The 23,470-nt window shown below is 48.9% G+C and overlaps 1 protein-coding gene across 13 annotated transcripts in view; it reads left to right on the top strand.

Moving 5' to 3' along the window:
* ACACB (acetyl-CoA carboxylase beta) overlaps nt 1–23,422 on the top strand; it is a 125,155-nt gene extending 101,733 nt beyond the window's left edge. For 10 of the 13 annotated variants that reach the window (XM_029921370.1, XM_029921373.1, XM_029921374.1 and 7 more), the window contains 17 exons: nt 685–840; nt 6,663–6,785; nt 6,874–7,143; nt 8,252–8,349; nt 9,335–9,455; nt 11,327–11,437; nt 12,500–12,643; nt 13,368–13,488; nt 14,886–14,982; nt 16,760–16,856; nt 17,407–17,542; nt 18,371–18,548; nt 20,167–20,279; nt 21,211–21,365; nt 21,979–22,149; nt 22,267–22,403; nt 23,050–23,422. In XM_029921370.1, coding sequence (XP_029777230.1) covers nt 685–840; nt 6,663–6,785; nt 6,874–7,143; nt 8,252–8,349; nt 9,335–9,455; nt 11,327–11,437; nt 12,500–12,643; nt 13,368–13,488; nt 14,886–14,982; nt 16,760–16,856; nt 17,407–17,542; nt 18,371–18,548; nt 20,167–20,279; nt 21,211–21,365; nt 21,979–22,149; nt 22,267–22,403; nt 23,050–23,176 — 2,355 coding nt within the window. In that variant the 3' untranslated portion in view covers nt 23,177–23,422. The other 3 variants (XR_003902362.1, XM_029921379.1, XM_029921378.1) reach the window with 3 other exon arrangements.
* The last annotated feature ends 48 nt before the right edge of the window (nt 23,423–23,470 follow it).

Genomic DNA, 23,470 nt, shown 5'->3' with positions numbered 1-23,470 from the left:
TATTTCCTTTTGTTGTCTGATTGCTGATGCTAGGACTTCCAGCACTATGTTAAACAGCAGTGGTGAGAGTGGACACCCCTGTCGTGTTCCTGATCTCAGGGGGAATGCTCTCAGTTTTTCCCCATTGAGGATAATATTGCCAGCCTTGCTTTAGAACAGATGTTTGTAAACTGAATCAAATATCCCCCTGACTTCCATTTTTACATATATAACTTTTTATTGCTTAAAAGCGATTAAAGAGCCTTGGGAGGATGGAAAAATAGTCCAGAGGGGGGAAAAATTACTGCAGAGAGTTCCTCAGTGTCCTTCCCCCAACTCACCCCAGTGGTAGCAGCATGAACATGGGACCTTGTCATGACAGGTAGTGGACGTGGGTACCATGCTAGTAATACAGATGCTGACTCTGTTCAGATTTCGCCAGTTTTGCGCGTGTGTGGAGTACTACAATAGTCACATTTTTGGAGCTATGTGACTGGACTGTCGCTTCTTGTCCTGGTTGCCCACAGGGGCAGAGAAAGGAAGAGCAGCTCTCTGGGGCGTGCGCCGTGTCATGTGACATGACCTGCTTCGCTTCTTTCCGCCGCCTTTCCAGTGGGGAGGGGAGGGTTGAGTTGGGCAGGAGCGTGGTCCTCTGTGAGTCCCCCTCCTTCATCCTTCACTCTGCTTTTCTTTCTGTCTTCCCAGATCATGTTTCACTCCTTCGGCAACAAACAGGGCCCCCAGCACGGGATGCTGATCAACACTCCGTACGTGACCAAGGATCTGCTTCAGGCCAAGCGATTCCAGGCGCAGTCCCTGGGCACCACCTACGTGTACGACTTCCCGGAGATATTCAGGCAGGCAAGTCCTGCGGCAGCACCCCGGGCCCCCCCGAGGGCTTCCAGCAGCTCCGTCTTTGTCCTTAGCTGCTCTTCTCAAGACCACTGTCTAAAGAACAAGGTCTTTGTGAAGAGAAAGAACTCCACATTGAGAATGCCTTCCCACTGGTTTGCCTCAAATGAGCCTATTTTCCTCCCGATGGTAAAAAGTAATACAATGTAGAAACTTTGGAAGATAACGGAGCGTAGAAAAAAAAGAAAAAAGTGACTCAGTTCCGTGTCCTAGAGACGCATTGCTTAATAATTTTGATGGGTTTCCTTCTGGTCTTTTTAAAGCTCATTTATTAAGAGCTCATTTATTAAGGGATGTGCCTGCCTCCTACCAGGCACCATCCTGTGGGCAGGTGGACCTTGAGGAAGAGGGCGGAGTCACTCACTCGCTTTAAGGAATTTTTAGTCTACTTTTTAAAAAATATTTTTATTTATTTTATAGAGACAGAGAGAGACCAATCATGAGCAGGAGAGGATCAGAGACACACACACACACAGAATCTGAAGCAGGCTCCAGGCTCTGAGCTGTCAGCACAGAGCCCAGCGCAGGGCTCGAACCCACAAACTGTGAGATCATGACCTGAGCCAAAGTCGGATGTTCAACTGACTGAGCCACCCAGGCGCCCCTCTACTTTTTAAAAAATAGTCTTGTTGTGTTTTCCTGGTGATTAAACTGTTCGTTGTAAAAGAGAGAAAAATAGGACTCAGAAAATAAAATTCCATCCTGATGTAATCTGGTCACCATTGTTACTGCAGTAACATTTTAGTGTTTCCTTCGAGTATTGTTACCTTGCCTTTACTTTTTTTATGTAGTAGAGCCTTCCCGGGAGACCAGACAAGCTGGCATTGGTTATACAGAGGTCTGTTTACATCTCTCCCATTGCCTGTGAATGATGTTTGTGAATCCATGACTGCGGACCTTCTCCTGTAGGCCGGGAAGTGTCTGTTCACCTGAGGCATAGGAGAGGCTGACCAGTAGGAAAAGCTGTTCTTTGCAGTCACTCGGACGTGGGGGCTGGAATCGACATCTGTCCTTTGCTTTCTGTGTATCCTTGGACAAGTTCCTTCACTTCTCTGGGCTAGTCTCCTTCTCCGTGCAGTGGCATTAATAATAGTGTCTATTTTGCAAAGTTAATAATATCTAATTCCTTGCAAAGGAATATATGTATTCAGTAGGTACTTAATTAAATAGAAACTTGAATGATTACGAATGTCATTGTATCCTTTTGCCTTTGACCTCAAGGGTCGTAGGATATGAAAAAGACAAATCAGGAGCAAATCAATCTGCTTTCTTTTAGATAAAGAAACAGAATACTATGGACAACCCATACATTTGAAAACTTAAAAACAAAGGAAAATTTCCAATAAAACTATATCTTATCAAAACTGACTCAAGAAGTAGAAAATAGAAATAGATTATTAGCATTAATGAAATTGGATAATAGTTCAAAAAGTCTATTTACTAAAATTGGGCCCAAATGGTTTTACAATTTCTATCTAGCCTTCAAAGAATAGATAATTACCTTTGTATACAAATTTTTAGCAAATAGAAAAAAACAAATGGAAGGCTTCTTCCCTTTATCAGGTTATTATTACCTTAATATGGAATCCTAGATTAGAACATTAGGAGAAGGGAAATACTTTGTCTCATTTATGAAGTGGACACAAAAATCATGAAATATTAGTAAATGAAATCCAGTAATGATTTTTTTAATTGGACTAATTAGGGTTTATCTGGTAACTGCTTATATGATTTGATATTAGGAAATCTATTAATGTAATTGTAAGATTTAATATGTGGAGGCAGAGACAAGAGGAAAGAGAGAGACCAAGTTATGGAGCCAAGAAAGCCTTTATTGGGGTCTGTGGCCCCCGGGCGAGGTTCTGTGACTCGAGTAGGGGTTGAGTCAGGGAAGTCTCACCCAGTATGGGAGGGCAGGTGTTTTATGGGTGAAAGAGTTCCGGGTTTGGTCTCGGGAGGGCAGATTACCAAGTGAGGGCATTTTTGGGCCATGGCGGGGTGGGATTGGTTGCCTCCTTTGTCGGGGTGAGGGGAAACTGGAGCTTCATGATTGGCTGTTTTCAAACGGCCCGGGACATTCCAGGTCTGTGGGTGGGGGCTGTTGCTCTCCCCCAGCCCACAGCAAAATGGCCATTCGATTGCCATCTTACAGTAATTTACCGCACTAATAGATTAAGAAAAAATTTAGATTTCTTAATAGGTACAAAAAAAAGCATTTGACAAGATAACATTGTTCATAATAAAAACTTTTAATTAACTAGGACTAGAAGGGAGTTTATCTTGATAAAAGATATTAGTCTCAAATTAATAGCTCCTAATGGTGAAATGTTAGAAGAGAGAGAGAGAGAGAGAGATAGATAGATAGATAGATAGATGTATATTAACTATATCTATTCAACATTTTTTTTAACTGAAGTTCCTGGCCAGTGCAATAAGACAAGAAAAGGAAATAAAAGGCATAAAGACTGAAATGCAAAAAAAAAACAAAAAACAAAAAACAAAACCTGTCTATATAAGAAATCCAAGAACCAGTGAGATAGTATAGCAAGATTGTTAGGTACAAGATTAGTATATAAAACTTCAGTGCATTTTTATAGACCAGCAGTAATCATAAAATGTAATTGAGAAAAAATACTATTAACAACATTAAGATAAGGTTATTTTGGAATAAATCAAACCAAAAACCTAACAAAACTTTGTAGAGGAAAATTTTAAACTCCTATTTTAAGCCTATATAAATGGAGGGATATATCATGCTCATGGATGGTGGAAAGATAGTAAAGACATTATTTCTGCCCAAATGGATAATTCAGTGTAATTCCACAGTTTTTTGGCGGAACTGAAAAATTTGTATGGAAAAGCAAAAGCTTGCAAATACCAAAAACAGTATCGAAAAAGAACAAAGTCAAGAGGACTCCTCTTAACAAATGTCATGACTTGTTTTAAAGTAGCAGAACTCATTGGCGTCTTGTAGTAGAGCTAGACAGATAGACCAGGAGAACAGCACAGAGCCAAAAATCACACCCACTCATAAACAGAACCTTGACAGAATGCAGAGGTGGGATTGTGAATCAGGGAATGAATGTCATGGAAAGGTAGAGTAGCCCCTTCTTATCTGTGGCTTCATTTTGCACAGTTTCAGTTACCTGTGGTCAACGGCGGTCTGGAACCAGATGAGCCTCCTTCTGACATGTGGTCAGAAGCTCAGCGCTAGCCAATGCTATGTAACGGTTCCTACATCGTGCATCTCACTTGAGTGAATCACATAGGCACGTCGTCATCTCATATCATCACGGGAAGAAGGGTGCATTTAGTACAATAAGACACTGAGAGAGAGAGACTATGTTCACATAACTTTTATTATAGCATATGGTTATAATTATTCTCTTATTATTGATTTTCCTGTGCCTATGTATAAATGAAACTTTATGATACGGATATATGTATAGAACACCAGCATCTATAGGGTTCAGTACTGTCTGGGGTTTCAGGCATCCCCTGGGTGTCTTGAAACTTCTCCTGCATGGGTCAGGGAGGGCTTATCTAATCAGGAAAAGTAAATAGTATACAGAATTCTAGTATACAGAAATAAATTTCAAGAAGATTAAAGCCACTCGGAGTCAGTTTAAAGCATAAACTGTACAGGAAAAGACCCATAAACTTGACTATATTAAAATTTTGAAGTTCTTGATACAAAAAAGGAAAGATAAGCCCCATCTTGGAAGAATATGTTTCAGTGCCTGTTATCAGCAGGAGATTACAACTAGATTATCTAAAGAGCACGTAGAAATCAATTTAAAATAAAAATAAGCAAAACTATAAAAAATATGGGCAGGAGTTATAAATAGGAGGAAACTGGCCAAAAAGAAACTCACATGGCCAGTAAATGTATTCAAAGGCTCTCCTTAATAATCAGTGAAGGACAGGGGTGCCTGGGTGGCTCAGTCAGTTAAGGGTCCAAATTTGGCTCAAGTCATGATCTCACACTTTGTGAGTTCGAGCCCCACGCCAGGCTCTGTGCTGACAGCTCAGAGCCTGGAGCCTGCTTCGGATTCTGTGTCTCCCTCTCTCTCTGACCCTCCCCTACTCATGCTCTGTATCTCTCTGTCAATAATAAATAAACATAAAAAAATAATCAGTGAAGGGCAGATCAATAACTCAGTATAACTTCACACCCAGCAGACAAGTAAACATCAAAATATTTGACAAAACTAAGTATTGGCTGGTGCATGGAGCAAAGGCATTCTTCTGCCTTCTTACTGGAACTATAAAGGGTTTTAAAAAATGAGAGAGCAGGGTCACCTGGGGGCCTCAGTTGCTTAAGCGTCCAACTTTGGCTCAGGTCATGATCTCACCATTTCTGAGTTCGAGCCCTGCATTGGGTTCTGTGCTGACAGCTCAGAGCCTGGGAGCCTGCTTCGGATTCTGTGTCTCCCCCTCTGTCTTTGCCCCCCGCCCCCGACTTGTGCTCTGTCTCTCTCTCAAAAATAAACATAAAATTTTTTTAAAATGAGAGAACAATTAGATAATATTGAGGAAACTTGAAGCTTCACAAACCCAATGACCCCATGATGCCACTCCTAGGTACTTACCTGGTGAGACTTTCATCGGGGTTTATAATAAGAGACCATCAGAATGCCCATTACAGCCTTATTGTTAATACTGTAGGATTGGAAGCAGCCTAATGTTCCTTAGGAAAGATTATAAATAAGTAAATTAAATTATCTATTCACACCATGGAAGCTGACTAGCAGAAAAAAATGATCCAGAGTTAAATTTCTCAATAAGGATAAAGCTCTTAAACCTATAGGGGAGCCGATGGGGCAAGGTGCAGAAAGATGTGTCCAGGGCCAGACTGTTTATTTAAAGTTGAAGTCATGCAGGACACCTGGCTGGCTTGGTGGGAAGAGCACATGGCTCTTTTTTTTTTTTTTTTTTTTTTGAGAGAGACAGAGAGAGACAGCTCGAGCAGGGGAGGGTCACAGAGAGAGGGAGGTAGAGAATCTGAAGCAGGCTCCAGACTCTGAGCTGCCAGCACAGATCTGACGTGGGGCTTGAACCCACAAACTGTGAGATCATGACCTGAGCTGAAGCCGGATGCTTAACCTACTGAGCCACCCAGGCTCCCTGAGCACACGACCCTTGATCCTCATATGGGTTTCGAACTTATGACCCTGAGATCAAGAGTTGCATGCTCTTCCCACTGAGCCAGCCACGCGCCCTGCATGGTTTAAAAGTGTGCATATATAATGAAAACCATAGAAACATGCACAGGACTTGTAGACACTAAATTCAAGACAAACGGTTATTGGCGATTGGGGAGGGCTTCACCAGGGGCCTCAACTGCATTTTTCTTATTCCTTTAAAAAAAAATTCACAAGCAACCATGGAAAAAATAGGATTTGACAAAACCCTGAGGTAGGTGCTTGGGTATTTATTATTCTGCGTGTTTTTCTGTGTGCTTAAAAATTTTTTCAATGTTTATTTTTGAGAGAGACAGAGTGTGAGTGGAGGAGGGGCAGAGAGAGAGAGGAAGACACAGATTCTGAAGCAGGCTCCAGGCTCTGAGCTGTTGGCACAGAGCCTGTCGAGGGGCTCGAACTCACAAACCGTGAGATCATGACCTTAGCGGAAGTTAGTTGCTTAACCGACTGAGCCACCCAGGCACCCCTCTGTGTACTTTAAATAGTGGCTGATTCAAAAACAAAGAGAACTAGAAAATGCGTCTCCCTAACGCTGACTTGAAGTTTTCTCTTTCTCCCTGTCCCCAGGCTCTCTTTAAACTGTGGGGCTCCACGGACAATTGCCCCAAAGACATTCTGACCTACACAGAGCTCGTGCTGGACCCTCAGGGTCAGCTGGTGGAGATGAACCGCCTCCCTGGAGGGAATGAGGCAAGAATTCAGCAAAGCCCAGCCCCTTCCCAAAAACATCCCCCTGAAGAAACGAACCATTTTTCCTTGTGTGTTCATCCCCTTGCAGGTGGGCATGGTGGCCTTCAAGATGAGGTTTAAGACCCGCGAGTATCCTGAAGGGCGGGAGGCGATTGTCATCGCCAATGACATCACCTTCCGAATTGGGTGCTTCAGCCTGGGAGAAGACCTTCTGTATCTGCGAGCGTCCGAGATGGCCCGGGCAGAGGGCATCCCCAAGATCTACCTCGCGGCCAACAGTGGGGCCTGTATCGGCCTTGCAGAGGAGATCAAGCAAATGTTCCAGGTGGCTTGGGTGGACCCAGGAGACCCCTACAAAGTACGTCCGAAGCCAGCACAGTGGTGATCGCGTCCACACGAGGGGTGGAAAAAGTCTTAGTGGCCTTTGTGTATAAAGACAGACATATGTATGGCACATAAAAAGCATATAAAGTATATCAGTGTTAAGATTTCATGAAAGAGGGTGGCAATTAGGACAAAATGTCTAAAAAGGCACCTTAGGGGAAGGATAAGGAAGAGAAGTTTATAAAGCCTGAGCTCATACAGCCTGAGCAGCTCCTGAATGCGCGGCACACGGAGGCTACAGCGGCAAACAAGACACTGTCCCCGGCCTCAGGGGATTCTCAGAAGTCAACCGGGAGACGGAGAGACACCAGCCGTGATAAAAGGCACAGCGAATGAGAGAAGAGCACAGATTTCATGATGGGGAAGTGCGGGAGACCGAGTTATTTTTTGCAGCCAGAGCATACATTCAAGAGGGTGGTGTTGTCCCTGCCAAAGGGGGCAAAAATTGTTCTTTTCATGTAAAAAGCATATATATGTATGGTGCATGTGCTATATAATAAAGTTTGGCAGAGGGAGCTGGCGATAAGGGGAAATAAAGTCCCTTCAGGGCAGCAACAGTGAAAAGAGCATGGAGGATCTGATTCAAAGCAGGAAGAATGTGAGGTTGTGTGCAAGGATGAGTAGGAAGCACTGATCAGAGGTCTCTTCAGTTTATAGCTGTTAGTAATATGGTATTAACATCAGGAGCCCCTGGGGGGCTCAGTCGGTTGAGCGTCTGACTTCGGCTCAGGTCACGATCTCACAGTTTGTGAGTTCGAATCCTGTGTCGGGCTCTGTGCTGACAGCTAGCTCAGAGCCTGGAGCCTGTCTTCGGATTCTGTGTCTCCCACTCTCTCTCTGCATCCCCTCCCCCCTCGCTCACACTCTGTCTCTCTCTAGCTCTCAAAAACAAATACAAACATTGAAAAAAAATTTTTAAATACAGTATTAACATCAGACATGTTAGCTACGCTATTAACACATTGTTAACTTGTTATTAACCTCCACCCTATAGTACTGTGGTTTCTCTATTAAAAAATATTGGCTGTCGAGTACAAGAACTGGATTCATGGCCTCACGGGAGGATATGTATGTTTTTTAAGGGATTTAAATACCTGTACCTGACGCCCCAAGACTACGCCAGCATCAGCTCCCTAAACTCTGTCCATTGTAAACATGTTGAGGAAGACGGAGAGTCCAGGTAAGTCATTGATGAGAAGCTCCTTCGTTTTGCCTGTGGGTGAGTTCTGCTGCTAATGGGCAAGCCCCGTCTTTGTATGTGGGTGATGTTTTCAAATGGAGGGGGTGGTGTTTGTATAGTGGGGAGCCCTGAGCTTTCCAGACACTGAGGACTTAAGACACCTGGGGCATGTTCCAGGGTGAGCCCATTCTTGACACCCCAAAATGAGTCACGGCTCTCATAAAATAGTACATCACACAGGAGTTAGATGGGTTCCCATGCCGTTCCTGGGGTTGCAGGCTCACGTTGATGCCCAAATTAGCCAAACGGACACAGCAGTGATTTGGCAGGTGGGTAAGGTGTGGGCAGGGCAGGAGTCTGCTCCAGTGAGAAGGTCCAAGGCCACCAGCTGTCTTTTCCAGGGAATGTTATGGGTTTTTTGTTTCTTTGTTGTTGTTGTTTTTTAGTGAGTTTGACAAAATCAGAATTTCCCAGCCTAGGTTTTCTGGAATGTTAGTTGGTGATATGTTTGCGGGGGGTGGGTGAAGAAAAATCTCCATAATCTCCAGTAGAGGATCACTGGATTTAAAGATCTAAATAGCATCTTTACTGCAGACCTTCTCAGAACCTTTAACTGTTGCAGTGCTTTGTGAATCTCTAACAGGTTGGGCTGTATAGTGGCTTACACTTCTATGGCCGTAGAATCTTGACTGACTGGTTGATTGTGAACGAAGTAGCTTTCCCCATCTCTCTCTAGACCAAACGCTAGATAGTTCTAGATAGTTTTTGGAGGTAGGCAGAGTGAGGGCAACATTTATTTTGGTCGGAAGGGTGATAATTATTGATGCCCTTCTAGAAGCTTCAGGACCCATTGTGAAGGTCCTAGACCTCTGCTTTATCACTTTCTATTCCCTCACCTTGCTAGTCCCTTCTGCCCCCAGTCCTGGGTCAGCCTTGACTTTTCTGGGCTGGAACGTGGTCTTGAGTCCATGTTTGGTGTGTGAAGGTATGTCATCACGGATATCATCGGGAAGGACAGTGGCCTGGGCGTGCAGAATCTCAAGGGCTCGGGCATGATTGCAGGGGAGGCCTCCCGAGCTTACGACGAGATCGTCACCATGAGCTTGGTGAGTCTCCTATTTTATGTCATTTTCCATTTCTCCTTTCCCTTATGGAGTCTTTACAAGCGTCACGGAAGGAAGGAGCCTTGTGCATTCATCATGCAGCTCCAGTGATGGTCAGCTGGCAGCTCGTCCCGGGTCCGCGGTCCCTCGGCTCTCCTGTTTGGGGACATTTTAAAGCAAGCCCCCTGGCCTGTCTTTCCATCTGTGGATGCCCAGTGTGGATCTTTACTGGATAAAGACCTCCCCCCTAATGCTTTTTTACAGAATCACGACACTGTTATTACACCCAACAATATCAATGGCAATTTTTTAATATCCTTGAAACCTGGCTTGCAGTCAGGTTTAACAATCATCTCAAAAGGTATCTTTTTATAGTTGTGTTTGACTCAGGGTTCAATCTCCTCTTATTTAAAAGGTTCTAAGTATTTAGAAGAACTTTTGTCTGTTTTAATTGGTACTGAATGAATATCTCCCCCCTCCCACCCTTGCCCTTTTCAAAAATATTTGCTGTTTCTGATAATACTAGTCTTTTATGGTAGATTGTCATTCAAGACCTTATCTTTACATTCAATGTCGGATCTTCAGTTCCGAGGTGGAAAATGTGGCCACAAGTGTCTTCCTTAGATTTGTGTTCTGGATCTCATTTACATATATTTCATGTATATTTCAAATATATATATATTAATATCTTTTAAAGATATGTATTTTATATATTCCAAAATATGTATTTTACATGTATCATATATATCATTTACATATCATATATAACTAAATATTATGATATATAAATGATATATATATGTCATAATGTGTATATATAATTATGGTGACATCATGATATATGACACATATAATTACATATGATGACATATATCAAATATATCATAATTATATATACATTATGACATATCACATATTATATAATTACATGGATGATGCATATCATATATAATTATATAGATGATCTATATATCATTATATAATTATATAATTATATGTCACCACATATAATTATATAAATATATATCATATAATATATGATATAGATGATCTATATATAATTATATAATTATATAATTATATAATTATATGTCACCACATATAATTATATAAATATATGTCATATAATATATGATATATATAATGTTTGTATAATTATAGAAATAATATATTTATATTAATATATGCATGTCATATAATTTTATGTGTATAATATAAAAAATATATGTGGTGACATATACAATTATATAGGCACTATGTATATGATTGTAATTATATCATCTATATAATTATATATGATGACATATATGTACGTATGTGTGTATGTGTGTATATATATATAATTTTGAAATAGTTTATGGCCGGCTCACCTGAGTGACAGGACAGTATAGAGAGGTCCCCTGTCCCCCTCACCCAGCTCCCCCAAGGCAGTATCCTACACAATACATATCATACCCAGGACATTGACATTGGCACAAAACTCTTACCTTGGTATAAACTGTAGTCAGATATCACCGGTTTTGCACATGCTCCCAGACACCCTTTGATCATGTGAGAAGCCACCATGGCTCAGAAGAACGACATATAAGCTCTGCCTTGTATGAAGCAACAACCAGAACATTCTGTGTGTCTGCTGTCTGTCCTCACAACACTCTTCTCTGTTAACTGCATTCTTTCTGGAAGCCAGGGTCGGGTGAGCCGGAAGAACCGGCCTGGGTCTGTGTGATCTGCCCGCCAGTCAGGCGGCCAGTGGCCAAACTGTGCCCTCCACGTGTGCCCAGTGGGTTCCTGGGCTTTCCCGCCCTGCCCCCACCCCGCTGTGGGGGGCGGGCCACCCCTGCCTCGGGAATTCAGAAGGGCTGCTGTCCCCACAGGTGACGTGCCGTGCCATTGGGATCGGGGCATACTTGGTGAGGCTGGGCCAGCGAGTGATCCAGGTGGAGAATTCGCACATCATCCTGACGGGAGTAGGTGCCCTGAACAAGGTGACAGGGAAGGAGCCTGTGGAGGGCGGGCGTGTGCAGCCAGGGCGCATTTAACACTTCCACTGGCTCCTGATGGGTGCTTTTCTCAGTATGAAGCCAGGGTCATTTCTACTGATGGAGGAGCTATTTTTCTAATTTGTACTCATCTAGGTCTCCTATGAGCCAAAAAAAAAAAAAATGTTTTTAAGTGTTAGGCTCTTGTGGTAAAACTCTCTTGTGTACTGACAATTTAAAGTTTTAAAAAATTATTCAAGTGCAGGTACCTGGGTGACTCAGTCGGTTAAATGTCCGACTTCAGCTCAGGTCATGATCTCACCGTTTATGGGTTCGAGCCCCACGTTGGGCTCTGTGCTGACAGCTCGGAGCCTGCAGCCTGCTTCAGATTCTGTGTCTCCCTCTCTCTCTGCCCCTCCCCTACTTGTGCTCTGTCAAAAAAAAAATTAAAAATTATTAAGGTGGCATTACATATTGCAGAAAATTGGAAAAAGGCCCACCTCCCCCAAAAAGTAATTTTGCACCTACTAAAATTTTGGTATTTCCCTGTTATCTTCTGTCTACCCCTGGTGAATGCAGTTTGGTATTCTGTTTTCACTGTACAAAACATGCCCCACGTTGCTGTAAAGCCTTCGTAATATAATGTCTGAAAAACTCCCACTGAAGTTCTCGAAGTCCGGTCCCTGAACCAGCAGCAGCAGCAGCGCCCAGGAACTTGCCAAGAATGCAGATTCTCGGGCCTTGGGGCCAACCTGCCAAATCAGAAATGCTTGGTAGGGTTTCGCTTTTGAGAAGACCGAAGTCATCGGTCTAATCAGTGGTTCTTAAACCAGGCTGCGGAGTTCCAACTACCTAGAGGTTAAGGAGAAAGTACTGATGCCAGGGTCCCAGCCTCAGAGAGTCTGTTGTAATTGATCTGGACGCAGCCGGGGCATTGGGATTTTTGAAAGCTCCCACATAACTGTCAGGGGCAGCCAGGGTTGACGACCACTGAGGGAGGTGACTTCCAAGCAGGCGGAAGGGGCCTGAGCCGGGTGGGCCCGTGCTAACCTTGCCGTGTCAAAGCAGGTCCTGGGCAGAGAGGTCTACACCTCCAACAACCAGCTGGGCGGCGTGCAGATCATGCATTACAACGGCGTCTCCCACATCACCGTGCCAGACGACTTCGAGGGCGTGTATACCATCCTGGAGTACCTGTCCTATATGCCAAAGGTTCAGTATCCCCTCTCTCTGCAGCCTAGAGTCTGGAAGACTTTGTCATCAGGTTTATTTGCTGGGTGGTAGGAAAGTTTGGGAGACAGGAAGTGCTACCGTTGTGGCTGGCCTTCATTTAATGGGGCACCTGCGTGGCTCAGTTGGTTAAGCATCCAACTTGGGCTCAGGTCACAATCTCACTGTTCGTGGGTTCGAGCCCCACGTCAGGTTCTGTGCTGACAGCCTGGAGTCTGCTTCAGATTCTGTCTCTCCCTCTCTCTGTGCCTCTTCCCCACGTGCACCCTGTTTCTCTCTCTCAAAAATAAACATTAAAAAAATTTTTTTAAAAGGGGGGTGGCATTGGGTCTCATCCAAAGAGGTAGGCTGAACAATAGAGAATCCAGAAGCTTTGCAGTCAGGCTGGATTTGATTCCTGGCCTCCTCTTCGCTAGCTGTGAGATCTTGGGACAGTCTCTGTATCTTTACAAGCCTCAGTTTCCTCATCTGTGAAGTGGGGATAACACTAGCGCCTACCCCAGGGAGTTAGTGTGGTGCTTCAGTACAGTGGTGTTGAGCGTGGGCACCTCGGCAGGCCCTCACCAAACGCTCCTCATCCTGGTGATGACCGCCTAATTCGGGCTGGGCTCTGCTGCATAGGCGGGCATAATCATAGTCGGAGGAGAGAGGTAGATGGCGGGCATTCTTGACCAGCACAGAAGACTGAGGTGATTTTCTTTTCTAGGATAATCTTAGTCCAGTCCCCATCATCACACCCACGGACCCCATTGACAGAGAAATTGAATTCTACCCATCCAAGGCCCCCTACGACCCCCGGTGGCTCCTTGCAGGGCGACCTCACCCAAGTAAGTCCTTATGCTTTGCCGGAGACCTGGCTTCTGGGCTCCTTTTCTGAAAAGAAGGGGTGAAGGGGCCTTCCGGTAGAAGCACTGATCCCTCCAGGTCACATATCCTGGAGGGGCCACCTGAGATCAGATGCAGAGGGAGTGGAGGATTGGGAGGAGTTTTCTCCGTGCTTTTCCTAATGAAGAAGGGGCAGAAACAGCCTCCGTGTCCCCGGGCCGGTGGATGGAGGGGAAGTGCATCGGGGGCCCGGCCTCCCTCCCTGAGCCGCCCTGTGCTTCCCTGGGTGGAAAAGGCAGACATCAGAGTTTCAAAGAGAAGACTACACCCTCTCTCTCCCTCCCTCTCTCTGTCTTTCATTTGACTGAATCAGAATAAGGCAGCCCTCCATGGGTTCGCCCAGGACTGACGACTCGCCTCTTCTTTGCACTCGTATGCACATGGGTGTGCACACTCACACCTGCACACGTGCCTTCTCCCTCCCTCTCCCTCTCTCTCTCTGAAAGGGGCAAGCTTGTCCCTGGCAGGTGTCTGATTACATTCTGAGCGGGCAGAACACAGCCGGAAAGCTGAGCTACACCGTCACCACAATCCCGAGTCTGGAATTTCAGATGCCGTCCCTCCACGTGGTGCAGGGGGCGTGCCCGACAGGAGCGCGCCGGGCACTGCCGGCACAGGACACCCCGCGACTGGCTGCCCCCCACCCCCGTGTTTCTCTCCCACTTTCTTGCCTGTGAGCTCTGAGGCGGGTGGCTTTATTTTGTTTAAAAACACATCCCACTGATTTCTGACCCTTTTCTCCATCCAGTCAGGCCAGCCCTCGGGCAGACACCAGAGTTGGGCTGCTTTGTTTCCAGGCCCCCAGCTTGTGACCCTCACATCACCCGGTTCCTTTCTCCTTGTCCACACCACAGGCACAGACACCGTGGCATCCATGTTTCCTCTGAAGGGATGGCTGCAACGGACATCATCATATCTCCCCCCAACCCTCTCCCCTCCACGACTCCCCTCTTCTCTCTGAAATTGAAGGCGCCCCCCAGTTAAGCTACTGCCGGCACGTTGGAGATGAGGTTCCCTGGGTCCTGTCAGCTCTTGTTGCCTCTTGCACTGACCCTTGGCAAGGAGCTGATACAGTTGGATGTTTCGCCTTGGCGGGAGCTGATACAGTTGGATGTTCCCAATGGGCCAAGTTGCTGACTTGGGGCATTTCCTGCAACCACGTTTTCTGGGTTTTGTTTTACTTTTGCTTTGTTTTCTTTTAATGGGGTTGGGGTCTGTGTGGTTTTCTGGAGAAACCAGGATCTGGGCTGTCACAGTCGGTGGTCTGTCTCACCAGGCAGACCCTGGGCACTGTCATCACCCGAGCCTGGGGCCTACGCTTCTGTCCTTCTGCCCACAGCTCTGAAGGGGTCCTGGCAGAGTGGACTCTTTGACCATGGCAGTTTCAGGGAAATCATGGCGCCTTGGGCCCAGACGGTGGTGACCGGACGAGCCAGGTAAGCTGGGGACGGGGCAGCCTGCACCCGCCTGGCCTCGCCAGGCACTGGGACCCCCGGCACCAGCCAGGGAGCCTTTCCCCCTGGGGGGCCCCCAAGAACACTTTTCTTTTGGCCTCAGGGTTTTCTGAAATGAAATCCAATTTGGGGGGATAGTTTTCTGGGTTCTGAACTTCTTTATAAAGTCTGGATTTTTCTGTGGCCTCAGAAGGCCATCTCAGCCAACGGCCTGCCGGGGGCCAGGACCCCGGCCCCCAGCCTCTGCCCCTGGGGCAGGGCTCCCTTGCCACTGAATTCTGTTTCACAAGGGCCATGGTCAGGAGCCCTCTTGTCTCCAGAGAGCTGGTGGATGGCTTAATTACTTGGATGCTTTTGGAGCTGAGCCGCTCACTCCTCAGTGGTGCAACCCTCATCTTTTTAGACCTTTCCGGCTATCTGCAGGCTCCTCTCCAACACGGAGCCCTCATCATTTACCTTTCAGTTATCCATATAAGTTAGCATTTCGATCCTGGCACCGTGTAGTTGCTACAGGTCTGGCTCTGGAGTCGGATCTGAGGTCAAGCCCAGCCTTGTCATTCACTTTCTCTGGGCCTTTACCTCCTCATCTGCAAGATGGGAATGATAATCCTGCCCCCAGAGGACTGCTGTGAGGACATGTGTTAAGCCCTTAAAATATCCTAAGTGCTCCCTCAGTGTAGCGCCTGCTATTCCTGTCCATGTTGGTGCTATTATCTCTCTCCTGGGCAATAAATAAGTATAAAATGCTAAATATTAAGCCTAGGACTGATAGCTCATCACTTCTCCACAAGCGTTTTACGTTTTTTTTAAATGTTTACTTGTTTCTGAGAGAGACAGAGCATGAGCAGGGGAAGAGCAGAGAGAGAGGGAGACACAGAATCAGAAGCAGGCTCCAGGCTCTGAGCTGTCAGCACAGAGCCTGACACGGGACTCGAACCCATGAAACATGAGATCATGACCTGAGCCGACGTCGGACGCTTAACCGATGGAGCCACCCAGGCACCCCTATCAGTGTCTTATTTCAAAACCATTTTGTGAAACCCCGCTGCCTCTTCTACATGGAAGCCCTTCCTTTATTTAAAGACTGTCACTCCACCTGCCTCGTAAACCAGAGCGACCCGGGGATGCACCCAGCTCGGGGCTGGCCAGTAGCAAGCAGGTGGCAGTTACTAACGTCACAGAATGCCCTGAGCCGGCCCCCACCCGCTTCCAAGTACACCTCGGTTCCTGGACCTGCCCCGTCCCACGTGCTGGCTGCGGGCCGCGTGTGGCAGTTCCCATCTCGGTGCCTTGAGAGAGGGAGGTGCGTTCCATTCTCTTGCTGCATCAGGCATGTTTCCGGTGCTCAGCACCCATGGGAGGTGGCGCGTCACGCTGCTGTCCTTAACGGTACGGACAAGACACGGCATCGCAGCAAGTTCTAGCAATGGTGCCACTCTGGGCCCTGCGCTGGCCTGGCCCTCCCCGTCACCACGATGGCGGCTGCCTCTAGGAGGGCGCCAGGAGCACCTTCCTGGCCCGCCGGCTGGCGCAGAGGCTCGCACTGCTTGGGAGCCAGCTTCTTTGCCTTCCAGTAAAATAACCCACCAGAATACAACTGTGCATGCTTCTGCACGCGTGCCCACATCCCAGCCTTTAGTGCCCAGGTGCCCAGGAGGCCCGTAGAGTATCAGCCGGGTCTGGGTGGGCCCATCAAACCACCCCCCAACCCAAGGGCGCAGTTGCCCAGCTTCCAGCTCTCCGATGCTCTACGTCACAGGCTAGGGGGGATCCCAGTTGGAGTGATCACTGCAGAGACTCGGACCGTGGAGGTGAGGGTGCCTGCAGACCCTGCCAACCTGGATTCCGAGGCCAAGGTTAGAGGGCTGGGGATTTGGGACTGCCAGCTCAGCTGGCTCAGGCAGCCCGAGTGCGTCCTGCATGGTCACACACCTGCCTCTCTGGGTTGGAGCCTCAGGGGAGTTCTTGGCCCTAGGGGTGCATGTGTCCAGCACCGTCTCTGTGGGACACATAAGTGTCTTTCTTCTTTAGGGGGTAACAGGTCCCTGGGAGTCCCTCCTGCCCTCCGCTCCTGGTCCAGTCCTTAACTCTAGCTGGGCCATGGCACATACCAGGAGGAGCGTAGGAGTTAGAGGGTGGGTCCTAGACTCAGCGTGGCCTGGACTGGCTTGGAATGCCTGTGAGCCTATAAATGAGGCAGAAGACACCTCCCTGGGCTGCAGTGTGATGGGGAAGCAGGGCCCCTAGCAGATGACCTTTGGGCTCTCCCTGTGAGCCCTGGCCCTGATGTGGGTGCCAACGCAGATCAGATTGCCTGCCCTCTAGGGTATGGCTCAGACAGCTGTCCCCACGTCCCCTTGCTGTTCTTGCACTGCGGAGTCTGATGCAGGCCACCCTGTGTTCCAGATAATCCAGCAGGCAGGCCAAGTGTGGTTCTCAGACTCAGCCTTCAAGACGGCCCAGGCCATCAAGGATTTCAACCGGGAGAAGTTGCCGCTGGTGGTCTTGGCCAACTGGAGGGGGTTTGCCGGTGGCATGAAAGGTAAAGCCACCTCACCTGGGGGTGTCCCAAAGCTGTGGGGTCAGCACCCAGGACAGGGAAACCCCCTCAAAGTGGTGCTGTCACATCACCATCGTGGTCGAGCCCCCACCCCCACCCCTCAAGGGCCAGAGCAGTTCAGGGAACATCCACCCATTTCACAGATGAGGAACTGAGGGCTCCCAGTGTGACTAGCCAGAGGTCACCCTGTGAGGGGCAGGGCAGGATGGGCCACTCCAGAAACTTTCCCTCCCATGAAGGGGCTAAGAATAAGACCAACCTGGGAGAGGTCCGAAGTGAGGATTTGCTGTGAGCTGATCATGGGTACACGGTGTCAGCTGCCGGCATGATGGTGGCCCATTTTATTATTGCAGCCTAACCACGGAAGGCGCCTGGTTCTTGGAGAGCCTCACCCTGGTGGAAAATACGGGCCACGCTGTCTGTGGGCAGGAGGGAAGGGTCTGTGTCATTGGTGGACAGGGTTCTGTGGGCTCGAAACGGCAGGCCAGGGCGGCGGGCAGTCCCCGGTGCGGGCCTCCCGGAGTCAGAGCTGGAAGGAAGGGACCCTTGCGATTCCCTTACGCTTCCTTTTACAGATGGGGACGCTGAGGCCCCAGCGCGAGAGAGGGGGCAGTGGCATGGCCAAGGTCACACGGACAGCAGGGGTGCAGACTGCACTGGGCCTGTCTGCTGCCCTTTCCGCGGTGCCGCGAAGCCGTGCAGCTGAACTCGCTCTCTCAGGCTCCCCAGGGATGACGGTGGCTGCGGGCTCGGCGATGGACAGGGGCGCGGGCCCAAGGCCTACTCACCGGGCAGCTCCTTTGCTTTCAGACATGTATGACCAGGTGCTAAAGTTTGGAGCCTACATCGTGGACAGCTTCAGGCAGTACAAACAGCCCGTCTTCGTCTATATCCCGCCTTACGCTGAGCTGCGGGGGGGCTCCTGGGTGGTCGTGGACACCTCCATCAACCCCCTGTACATAGAAATGTACGCAGACCAGGACAGCAGGTGTGTGTGTGACCCTCGACCTGGTTTCCCCTCGCCCCCAGCCCTGAGGCCCCATTACCTTTGAGCTGCTGGCCGAGGATTGCTGGGGCATTCTGAGGTTCCGAAGGATGGTGAGCCTCCCGTTTTACCAGTCCCAAACTAGCATCCAGTGCAAGGTGGATTTTATCAGGAGAGTTAATGGTTGGAGCTCGAGGCGACAGAACTGTTGTCTGTTTTGTTTACAATCAAAACTTAAGGGGAGACCAAAAGCACCTGAGCTTCCTGGCAGCCAGGATAAAAAGGGAAATAGAACCAGGCATCTAGTGCTCACTGAGCTCTGAGTCTCTGCCAAAGCGGTGAGCTCCTGGAGGGACTGTGCTTTATTCAGTTTTATACAGGGCTTCACACAATGTCTGACTGCTTGCGGTAGGGTGGGAAATCCTGGCTGAACGATTGGCTGATAAATACTTGCATGAGAGGTTCCCGGTTCTTCAGGAGAAAGAAAACCATGGCACTTTGTGAAGGAGGGATTCATTCATTCCAGGAACGTTTACAGGAAGGATAATGACAATAGTACTTACCACATGGTGTTTGAGTAACTTTAAAGTGAAGATTCCAAGTTGGGGCGCCTGGGTGGCTCAGTCGGTTAGGGGTCTGACTTCAGCTCAGGTCATGATCTTGCAGTCCATGAATTCGAGCCCCACATTGGGCTCTGTGCTGACAGCTCAGAGCCTGGAGCCTGCTTCGGATTCTGTGTGTGTGTGTTTCTCTCTCTCTCTCTCTGCCCCTCCCCACTCACTGTCTGTCAAAACTGAGTAAATGTTAAAAAGCTAAAAAAAAAAAAAAAAAAGAGAAGACTCTAAGCTACATGCTTTGTAGGATGTCATGACCTCAGGAGTAGTTTTGCCCCAAATATAGGCATCCTCTTCCTGTGTCTGTTATTCATTCATTCATTCATTCAGTCAGTGAATATTTATTGAGTACCTACTATGTACCAGGCATCACGGTAGACATTGGTGCACATGAGTGAAACCTGTCCTGCCTTCAGTGCACCTAGACCATCATGGGCCCACCAGGACAACTCAGCAGCCTCAAGGGGGGGGGGTCATCATTACCTTTTCACTCTGGCCACCAGGAAGCTCAGAACTACATAGAGTACTCCTCAGGGCTTTCAAGCTATCAAAAGAGGATGAAGAAGGCAGTGTGAGGGTGAGTAAGAGGGCCAGCTCATACTAGACCATGTTGAGTTCTTCATTGTGCCTTTGTGAGCTTGGAGGAGATCAGAAACAGTACCTGGCCCTAGGAGAGCAGGGATTAGGAAAGCCAGAAAGGGCTGTAGCTGAAGAACGGGAGGGCTAGGCTGTTCTGGAGAGGAGTCCTGTGCTCTCGGAGCTGAAAGGGGATTCCAGAGTTCAGAAAATGTGATTTTAAGAAGTTGGCTCAGCCCCTCTCTATTTTATGGATATAGAAGCAGATGACCAGAGTCCCCTCTGACTTGCCCCAGGTCACAGAGTGAGTCCGTGAAAGAGCTAAAAACTCACATCCCGACTTCTGGCTCTCCTGTCTCCACCCCCACGTCTCATGGCTGTAGCCTATTGGAAACATCTCCTACACTTCCACCCCCCTCTTCCTTTTTCAGGGCCGGCATTCTGGAACCGGAGGGAACAGTGGAGATTAGGTACCGAAAGAAAGATCAGATAAAGACCATGAGAAGGATCGACCCAGTTTGCAAGAAGCTCGTGGAGCAGCTAGGTGAGAAGGTTGGAAATGCCAAAGGTCTCCGAGGGCAAGGGAGACCCAGCCCGCTCCACCCCTGCGGGATTCCAGTCTGGTAAAAACCAAGAGCAGGCGTGCCAAAACACAGCTCCAAAGATCGTGGGATGTTTGAGACGTGCTCCTATAGCGAAATCAGCCCCTTTACCATTAAAAAAATATGCCTAATGCCTTAGTGTGTTTATTTCTGAACACACACAAGATACAACAATGGAAGTATTGGCGGCCAGTGAGGAAGATGAGAATTTGCGCAGCAAAACGTCCCTTTGGAATTTTCCATCAGATGTAAAGTATGCTACTGATTTTATTTGAGTGATAAGCTTTGTTTCTCTGGTAACCTTAGATGTAATTCTCTTTAAAAGTCCATATCGGGGGGGTCGGGGGGGCGATGTCTTTATAACTGTGCTCTTCACAAGATTTGTGTGTGTGTGTGTGTGTGTGTGTGTGTGATTTCTTTGGTTTGATGTCAGGCTAGTGCTGATCCCTTAGAATGAGTTGGGAAACATTCTCTCCCATTTTCTGAGTTTGAATTGGCATTATATTTTTAAAGCTTTGATAGGAGGTTTCTGGCTACAAATTCATCTTGATTATACATAGGACTCTTCAGGTGATCTGTTTCCTCTTGGCATAGCATCTATAGTTTGTACATTTCAAAGAGTTTGTCCGTTTCATCTAAGGTGTGAAATTGGCACAGGGTTGCCTATCATATCCCATTTCTATACTTTGCAACATGTGTTGAAAGTAGTAAATGATCATAGTCCATGGGGGCACATTTACAGTTGCACGCTGAGTGCCCTCTGGCCATGGTGAGTGCGTTTCTGAGGCCTTGCGGGCAGCTTGGTTTGGGGGTGCCTTCAGAATTAGAGCGCAGGCCTGTCCTGCAAACCCCGGTCTGTGCCTTTGCCCACAGGAGCCCCCGAGCTCTCTGACAAGGACCGCAAGGACCTGGAGGGCCAGCTGAAGGCCCGGGAGGACCTGCTCCTGCCCATCTACCACCAGGTGGCGGTGCAGTTTGCCGACCTCCACGACACGGCCTTGGTCTTGCAGGAGAAGGGTGCTCTCTGGGTAAGAGCCTGCACTGCGGGGAGGGGGGGGGGGGCTACGTGAAGGCCCCATCCTAAGGTCCCCTGCTTTCCAACCAGAGGGGATCTGGGCTCAAAAGCTATATGTTAGAAACACCTGGGGAGCTACAAAAAAAAAATCCCAGTGCCCAAGTGGCTCTCTGGACCAATTAAATCAGAGTATCTGGGGGGTGGGAGCCCGTTATCAGTATGGCTGCAAATCCAAGAGATTCCCACAGGTAGCAAGGTTTGGGAACCACCGATCTGACCTCTATGTATGTCTGAAACCACGGGGCCAGATTTGGGAAGGATTGTTCCTGCCCGGCACCCACCCCGACACAAGCCCCACTCCATCGCCCTGCCCCTAAGAAGATATCCGAAGCTCACCTACCACCACTGTGTGTGTGGAGGGGGTGGTTGGGGGCTCCCTTCCAGCTAGCCTAAGCCCTCCATGCCTCTGGTAAGCCAGCATAGAGTCCTGGCGAAAACCTTGGCCCCGCTATCTCCCCAGAGCCTCAGCTGCCCGGCCTGTAAAATGGGAATGATCACAGGGCTTGCAGGTGGTGCAGGGCCTGCCTCGTCCCTTTGGAGGGCTCAGGCCTGGGGCTTGTCTGCAGGACATCGTGAACTGGAAGACCTCACGACCCTTCCTGTACTGGCGTCTGCGCCGCCTCCTGCTGGAGGACCAGGTCAGGCAGGAGATCCAGCAGGCCTGCAGTGAGCTGAGCCACATGCACATCCAGTCCATGCTCCGCCGGTGGTTCGTGGAGACCGAGGGGGCCGTGAAGGTGGGCCGGCCTGGGCAGGACAGGTGGGCGGGTGCTGCGGTGCGGTGCAGGACGAGGGCGAGGGCCGGCCTGCTCAGACGCGAGTCCGCGCTGAGGCTGCCCCTCCCCCTCCCCCAGGCCTACCTGTGGGATAACAACCAGGTGGTGGTACAGTGGCTGGAGCAGCACTGGCAGGGGGGCGCCGGCCTGCGTTCCACCATCCGCGAGAACATCAAGTGCCTGAAGCGAGACTCCGTCCTCAAGACCATCAGACGGTGAGTGGTCCCCCCGTGCCATATCCATCCCTTGGACTCCTTGGCAAGTGCGGGAGCCAGGATTTAGCTCCAGCTGCCTGACCCCCGAGGGACAGCCTGACTCCAGGACTCTGCATGGTCCTGGCCCCACAGCTCAGCCTTCAGTGCCGAGGTCCCCAGCTTGGGGTCTGTCTTCCTCGCTGGAATATATAGGGCAGCTTGTCCAAGGTCCCAGCTAGGGTGCATCTGGGAGAACCCACATTCTCAACTGTGAAGCCAGAGGCTGCTGGCTCCCATTTAATATCAACCTTTCCAAAGGATTTGCTCACCCCATTCCAGTGGGGGCTCCTGCGAGGTGAGTAGTCGGTCATGTGGGTCCCCATTTGGGGAATGAAGCTGAAGTTTAGGGGAAATACCGGGTCCCCAGTCACACAGCTAGTGACTGACAGGGTCCACTGTCCTGTGAAGTGTTCTGGCCCCCAGCAGTGCTGCCACATGGGAGCATCACACCCATGGTGACCACGGCACAAAGAGATTTGGGAGCCCTGGGTTGTCACCTGCCCAGGAACATGACATGGCCCTGCACAGGGATTCTTAGGGGCCGACCTAGGACCCACTGCCTTATTGGCAGGAATGACCCCTGCCCTTTTCTCCCCTCCTTCTGCAGCCTGGTTCAAGACAACCCTGACGTGGCCATGGACAGCATAGTGTACATGAGCCAGCACATCAGCCCAGCCCAGCGGGCCCAAATCATTCACCTGCTGTCCACCACGGATGGCGCGGCCTCCACCTGACCCCGCCCATCCAGCCACCTTCAGGACCAGGGGCAGGACAAACCATGCTCACCACCTACCACAGGCCTCCTCGGGACCTGGGAAGGGGAGGGGGGAGCTTTTTAAAAACAAACAAACAAAAAACCAAAAAACCCTGGGCATTTCTGCAGGGCTGCTGCCCTCCTGCTCACTCCAGTCTCAATAAAAAGCCCAGGAGCGCTCCTTCCACTCAGAAATAGCCTCCTCTCCATCGCTGGGAAACTTGGATGGTTGCCTCCTGAGACCTTGTGTTTTCTGCTCCGCCCTGAATCAAAT

The sequence above is a fragment of the Suricata suricatta genome, chromosome 14 (assembly GCF_006229205.1).
Source record: "Suricata suricatta isolate VVHF042 chromosome 14, meerkat_22Aug2017_6uvM2_HiC, whole genome shotgun sequence".
NCBI classification, from domain to species: Eukaryota; Metazoa; Chordata; class Mammalia; order Carnivora; family Herpestidae; genus Suricata; species Suricata suricatta.
The sequence above is the reverse complement of the archived record's forward strand: the minus strand, read 5'-3'. Positions and strand labels throughout refer to the sequence as shown.